The sequence below is a fragment of the Miscanthus floridulus genome, chromosome 8 (genome assembly GCF_019320115.1).
Source record: "Miscanthus floridulus cultivar M001 chromosome 8, ASM1932011v1, whole genome shotgun sequence".
Classification (NCBI taxonomy): domain Eukaryota; kingdom Viridiplantae; phylum Streptophyta; class Magnoliopsida; order Poales; family Poaceae; genus Miscanthus; species Miscanthus floridulus.
This window is the reverse complement of record NC_089587.1, coordinates 74854772-74862245: the sequence shown is the minus strand read 5'-3', so window position 1 is coordinate 74862245 and position 7474 is coordinate 74854772. Positions and strand designations below refer to the sequence as shown.

At 45.9% G+C, this 7474-nt stretch overlaps 1 protein-coding gene across 1 annotated transcript; it reads right to left on the bottom strand.

The window, feature by feature from the left end:
- Window positions 1–4390: 4390 nt before the first annotated feature.
- LOC136472615 (arabinogalactan protein 1-like) lies at window positions 4391–5309 on the bottom strand. Its single transcript, XM_066470321.1, has one exon. It carries the CDS (start codon window positions 5154–5156, stop codon window positions 4737–4739), a length of 420 nt encoding a protein of 139 aa, XP_066326418.1. The 5' UTR covers window positions 5157–5309; the 3' UTR covers window positions 4391–4736.
- Window positions 5310–7474: the final 2165 nt, after the last annotated feature.

The following is a 7474-nucleotide window of genomic DNA, read 5'->3' as shown; positions in this document are numbered from 1 at the left end:
TATAGCCCCCACGAAAATAGAGTTGTTGTACTCCTTCACTGGGCATAGCTCAGGATGACTGGACGCTCCGGTCAGATCGACTGGACGCACCCTGTCAGCGTCCGATCACACTATGCCGTCCACGTGTCGCTCTGCGTTCAATCGGAGCCGCACAATCTCAACGGTTAAGTTGCAACCGAACGCAGCGTAGTGCCAAGACCGGATGCACCACTACCGAGTCTGGTCGTTTCCAGAGAGGTCCCGAGAGAGCCAAACGATGACCGGACGTGTCAGTTCGATCATGACCGGATGCAGGAGGGGCAGCGTCCGGTCGAGTCCAGAGAGCTCCCAGAGCTGCTCAACTATGACCGAATGTGTTCGGTCGGTCACGATCGGACACAGCATCAGCGTCCGGTCATTCTTCGACTGCCATGCATCACTGCTATTCCTCACGCCACCACATCAGCATACGTCAGCACTGACCGGACATAGGTCTTGAGCATCTGGTCACTCTTCGCGCCAGCATCCGGTCACAAGACCGAGCTGCGCGTTCACTGCTGCCACTGACCGGACGTGCCGGTCCTGTTGAGGCCAGCGTCCGATCACTCACAGTGACCTCCTTTCGCCTCCGTTTCTTCACCGAGTTGATCCGTTTCAACTCCAACTTCATCTCCTTTGTAAATGTGCCAACACCACCAAGTGTACACCACCATGTGTATGTGTGTTAATATTTCATAATCATTTCCCAAAGGATTAGCCACTTAACTGGCCATGCCACTCAATCCTAGCGACGATGCAAAGTTAGATCACTCAAGTGGCACTTGATGATCGATATGCAAACAAGTTTGCCCCTCTTGATAGTATGGCCATCTATCCTAAACCTGGTCATCAACTTCTCTACACACCTATGACCGGTGAAATGAAATACCCTAGGTTATATATTTGCCTTGCGCATTCCATTCTATCTCCTCCAATGTCGATGCAATACATGCACCAACACGATCAGCAATGATATGATCCACTTCATATCATCACGTGATCATATTGGTTCATCGATCTTGACTTCACTTGCTTTTCACCATTGCCTTCGTCCATCGGTGCCAAGTCTTGCTCAAGCTTCACCGCCACGCGGTCCATTGCTCCAAAGCCTCCGACTTGCCCTTCACGTTTGCAACCGGTCCATTAAGCCAAGTCATGTCTTGATCTTCTCCACCTTGATCACATGACTCAATGTCATGTCTCATGTTCAATGAGCTCCTTCATCATCATATGTGTGAGCTTTGCAACATCTCCGAGCCATTTTCACCTTCATGGCATATGTTGCTCACACACATGTACCTGTGGACTAATCACATGTGTATCTTACATAAACATAATTAGTCCACCTAGGTTGTCACTCAATTACCAAAACCACACAAGGACCTTTCAACTGCCTGCCCAACATCTGTGCATATTGTTAACCCCCGTGGTGATCTAATGGCCTTCTTAAGCATTTGCATAAACTAAACCCAATTGTCACTTGTTTCAGAATCAAACACCCCAACACAAATCGAATACATCCATTTATGGCCATCAACAGTGATAGCACTAGCCAATTGCCCTTTGAATTTCCCAGACTAGAATGTGTTGTCAATTGCTAAGTAAGGCCTGCAACCACTAAGGAAGCCATCTATGCAAGGTTTCATAGCAAAGAAAAATCTTCTAAACATGATTTTACCATCTATTTCATAATGATCAATCTTTATTATGCTACCAAGGCAAGATATCTCAACTTGTGACTTAAATCTAAACAAATTGTCAAAGCTACTATCCCAATCACCATATAGTTCCTTCAATGCTAATTTTCCACCATCCCATACTCTCTTGTACGAGATGCTCACCTTGTGATGTTCTTTAATTTTCTTCATCAATTCTTTTGCTCCAAGGGTTGCATCTTCAATTAGCCAATCTTTCACCTTTTCACATATCCAAAACTTGGTTGCATTCTTTACCGTTTTTGACCATCTACTACTAGAGCATCGATGAGCAGCAGGGTACTTTTTAACCTACACAAGACAAAACAAGCTTAAAAAGAGGTAATGAAAAACAATGCACAAGGTCAGATAAATGAACAAGGTTAGATAATTACCATAACAGTGCGCATATCCTGCATTGTAGATGTATATAACCTCCATGGACAATTATCTTTGTCTCCTTGAGCAATAGACCCGGTATCTAGATGGTGCACTCTTCTCAATATTGAATTCAAATTCATGTTTGATTGCATGCTGAGAAAGAGCCACCTTGAACTCTTTCATATTGGGATACATGGTGCCTACTGCCAGTGGAGGGTCATTTTTATCATAATCGACATTAGGTGTGTGATATTTCCCATAACCAACCAACTCCTCATCAACTTCCATATCCTCACTCCCATCACCATCCTCACCATCACCGTCCTCCCCATCACCATCTTCATCACCTTCCCCATAACCTTCACCTCCCCCATCACCATCACCATCCACATGCTTTCCCACATTGTCTGTAGGAACAATCTGTAGATACATACCCTCTTCATCAACACCTACAAATTCATTCTTTGGTAATGGGTTACGAAGGTAAGAATCATCTTTCGTTTCTTCTGTGTTCATATTAAGTTGTTCTTCCTCATCAAAATTCCACTCAGTGATAGGTTCATACATCTCAGAGGGGTCACAATATGCAATGAACATATGCACAACCTTTGTCTTATGGTGTTTCTCAAACATAGACATTAAATCTTGGTCACATTTCACTTCTGGGAAGGTTTTCAAAGCATCATAATAATATTGGACATGTGCAACTTCTAAATAGCCAGGAGGGTACTGCTGAACAATTGATGTAACTAAATCCATATAATTTGTCAAGTCTGAATCAAGAACCTTCTCAAAGTTAAAACATCTGACATCTTTTCTTGCTTTTTTTGGGTTACCAAGCAACTTAATTTTAAGATAGAAAGTTGAATTTGGATACAACCTATACATGAACAAGGAACTAGTTTCAGATACGCTGCTGTCATACATTTTCCTGCTATACTAATCTTACTGAACTGGGGCACAAGCCTAGGAAACTCACCGATCATCCGAGTCAATGCGTGCTCCATGCTGTGTTTTCGGCTCCATCGGTACCGCGTCCTCGGGAGCAAGGTGTCGCGCCCCACCCTGGTTGCTTGCCGCGGGCCTGGCCGCGCCCCTATAGGAGGCGCCGCCGCTGGCCGTGGCCCTTTCCCCCTTGCTGCGCCACTGACCATGGGCCTAGCCGCACCCTTGCAGGAGGCGGCGCCACCGGCCTCGCCCCCTGGCCCTTGCTGCGCCACCGGCCGTGCCTGGCTGCTGGCCACGGGCTTGGCCGCGCCCCTAAAGGAGGCGGCACCGCCGGCCTTGCGCCCCTTGCCGCCTAGCGCCGCTGGCCAGGCCCCTTGAATCCGCGCAGCCGGCTTGGCCCCCTGTTGCGTCCGCCGCGCCCCTGAATCCTCAATCTAGGGTTTCGCTCAGGGACTGAGGAGGCTATGGGTTCCGCTCGGGGACGAGTCGTTCTTTTTTTTTACGAGCTCGGTCGTTCACGAGATAAAAGGGAGAGGAGGCTAGAGGTATTTCTGTCTACTCAAACACAATATGACAAAAAGGGGACCCACTCAAACACAATATGACAAAAAGGGGACCCACTTTTTAATGGAGAAAACTACCAAAACGGACGGTAGTGCCATATAGGACAATGAAATTCGAGCACAGGGCCATACAAGAAATTTCGAAGTTTTTAGGGCCATACAAGGAATAACTAAGTTTCACGTGGCCATATAAATAAGTCTCTCTTTGACGTGTGTTGTTCCATCCACTTCAGTCGTGCGCTGCGTCCAGACACTTCACCAGACTTCTGCTACTACCCTATGGAGGATTGGAGACCATGGTGGTGGTCCCAGCTGGCCACCGAGGGGCGGAGCTAGAGTTAATTTGAGGGGATATGTTTGTCTCAGGATGCGTAAACTTTTATCATAGGATACAAATATGGTGAAAAATTAAATATTATTACTTTTTTCGTTTTCATATGGGTCCATTCGGATGGTATGGTTATGAAGAAATTTGAATGGTTTAAAGAAATTCTATAAATTTATGAGAGAAAAATATCGTTCCGGATAAAAAAAAAAAAAAAACCGAGTTTAAGGGCACGCGATCCATGTGGCCACCGACGTCACCCTGAATGGAACCTAGTATAAAAAGAAAAGTATATAAAAGAAAAGTGAGAGAAGACGCCACTGACGTGAAGCTGAATCCGTATCAGATCCATCTCACTTGTACGAAGGGGAAGAAAAAGGAGATGAAATTGCCACGGAGAAGAAATTATATACGACAGCAGGCACAAGAACACGCACGCGTGCGGATCAGAGCACCAGATCTGATGGAAAACAAACTATTAATAATATAACTTCTATCTAATAAGATAAATAATACTCCAACTAGTGAGTAGATCTGTATGTAGAACAAACAAAGAATAAACGCGGGGGATTATACAATGGCATCCGAACCCACATAGCAACTGTCTCTCAACTCTATCACCCTCACTCACCACGAACGCACGCACAAACGCTAGATCTGATCTCACGACGAACCCAACTATATACTAGGTAGTAGTATGCTAGTAATAAGCGCAGCGACGGCGCGGCGAACAAATAGCAGTAGCGAGAGCCATCGTGTCACACTCACACCACAGGCGACGGATCCATCGGCGCCGACCGACCGACCTCAGAAGAAAAACACGGCGACCGCCACAACTGCGACCAGGAACAAGGCGGGGGAGACGCTGGACGCGTCGCTGGGCGGCGGAGGGGAGGTGGGGGCCTCCGTCGGCGTCTGCCCGATCGAGCTCGGCGCAGGCGGCGAGGCGGGGATCTCCGGAGCGGGTGCCCTGGCCTTGGGCGCCGGCGCCGGGACCGGGGCGGGCTTCTGCGTCGGAGAGGGCGCGGGAGCGGAGGCCGGGGGAGGCGTCGCGGGGGGAGACGCCGGGGCTGGAGCCGGCGCCCCACGAGGAGGAGACGGCGGCGGCGGCGGGGTCGCCGGAGGCTGCGCCCTGGGCGCCGGCGTCGGGGACGCGCCTGGTGCCTGCGCCGTCGCGAAGACCAAGAGCATGGCCATTGCCACGGCCACGAGGTGGAGGCGCGCCATTGGATCAGGAAACAGTGGGCGGTGGGGTTGGCGGCGAGTGCGCTAGGGTTTGGGGTTAAAGGTGGTGGGGTTTGGTCTCTCTGCAAATGTGGTGGGGGGCGGTGGACGGCGGCGGTGCTTGGGAGGATTTGTGCGGGCCAACCGATTTTTATATACTATATATATGTGAAAAAGGAAACGCGGTAGTATATATAAAACAAATAAAAGGAAAGTTACACCACAACAATGGCAGGTTAATTAAAGTAGCAATTGACGCGTGATGTCGGTGGACTGTGAGACGATCTTGCTCGTCGGATCCCCCATCCAGCGCGCACGAAAGAGGTCTCTTTTCTCGACAAGTATTTTCCAAAGCCAAATTCACCTTTTGTGCCAAAAAAAGATACTGCCTCTCCTTCTCCTTAAAGCAATTGCAATTGCAGATGATATAGGCCTCTCCTCCCACTTAATTTTGGTACTTTTTATTTCGAGGTTGGAAATGAATCCATATATCTTTGCGACAAATAGGGACAGATTTGCCAGGCTATTCCGTGACGCAAGTATAAGTCTGGTAGCCTCCCGAAATTTCTTGGCTACCGCGTGCATGCCTAGTTGTCGGGTGTCGCTCATGCTCATCTCGTGCTTGTTTCATGAATCTTTGATTGGTTCGTGTCGTGCAGGGCTGTAGGATCACTGAATTATATTTCTTAATAATAACTGTCAATAATTCGATTTTTTAAGAGATAATATTTGGTATTTCAGCTTACATACATACATACATACATATATATATATATATATATATATATATATATATATATATATATATATATATATATATATATATATATATATATATATATATATATATAATAACTTTATAAGCTGGCACGGAGTACTTTTGCAAAAGTATGTGTGCCTGTACCTTTAAATTTCCTTACGACACGATGCGGTCGGTGATGGGGCTCAAGTCTGTTGGCATTCGCTTTCAAAAGCAAAGGAAATTTTGCTCTGTCCTTGACTTATCAGATTTCTTCTGCCTTTTGTATCTTCTTGATTCTTGACTTATTATAAAATAAAACGTGTCTCACACTCTCACCTCTTGTTTAATCACGTCTCTACCATACCGAATTGTACACGTATTTTTAATATATACAGGAACAGCGTTGAGCCACTGATCTATTGAAAATACGTACTCTCTCCCTAGTGGTAACCCAAGTCCAAGTGACACGATCTCCAAATATAACTTTGACTTCTTGTTTTTTATAAAAATATTTTTTAAGATAAATCTATTCATAATATGGTTTTCACATTTCTAAACTCAATAACTTAAAAATTATTCATGTTTTATATTCCCAATATTTTGATCCAAACCTTATCCAAAACAACTTGAATTACCGGTACGGAGGTGTATGTACTTATACCCTAGTGCGATACTTTCTAAAAGCCCGTTCGGTTGGTCAGGTTTGGGCAGATTTTGGATGGTTCAATAGTATTCTGGAAGAGAGAATAAGCTGAAACCTCACCAGCCGAACACCCTAGGTAGTTACCGTACTAGTAGTGCAGTAAGCTTTGCAAATAACTGCCGAAGGAAATGATTGACTTGGTAAAGCTAAATCGTGAAACCGGTTTTATGCTAGCCAATGATATGCAAATAACTGTACGGTATGGTGGTATATGTATTTGTTTTGGACATGTTTCTGGTACTATCTCTAGTGATAGTGAACCATTTTTTTGACAAACGGTTAATAAGCGTAAATGAGTACATCTACAGAGCTTTCAGAGTGACAGGGTGGACCCAACAGGAAACTCAGTCAGAGACCACACTGGAAATTCATTTGGAAATCTTGAAGCTTTCTTAAGCATCAAGCCCTCAATCAGCGCTCAAGGGGGGCTACGGCTACTATCAAATCATTAAGACGCTCAAGTTTCAGCATTGACTGGACCATATATAGAAGTGTAAGCATCGTCGAGTCGTCGTCCTGTGATGCTTCTGCATCACAGTTCATCGCCGTAGTTTCAGGGTAACTAGACAAAATCTTCAAAGACTTACATGTCCAAGCATTCGACGGTCAGAGAGGCCTCCACGGCAATTCAGTCGCAATGACAAAATACAGATTACAGAGTGATGGGATGATAATAAAAGAGACAAACTTGAAGCGAATTCAGACCTGACGACTACTGTCCACCTCTATATCTTGCTCGCTCCAATGCATCGTTGCCCATGCTCCTCGTGCGCTCGAATTTGTCGCATCTTATTACTTGTGAACTTTTGTCCGAGGCATTCACCTGTGACAAATGCCCTGGGCGGGCATATTAGAAAAAACGCCCGTAAGCCGCCA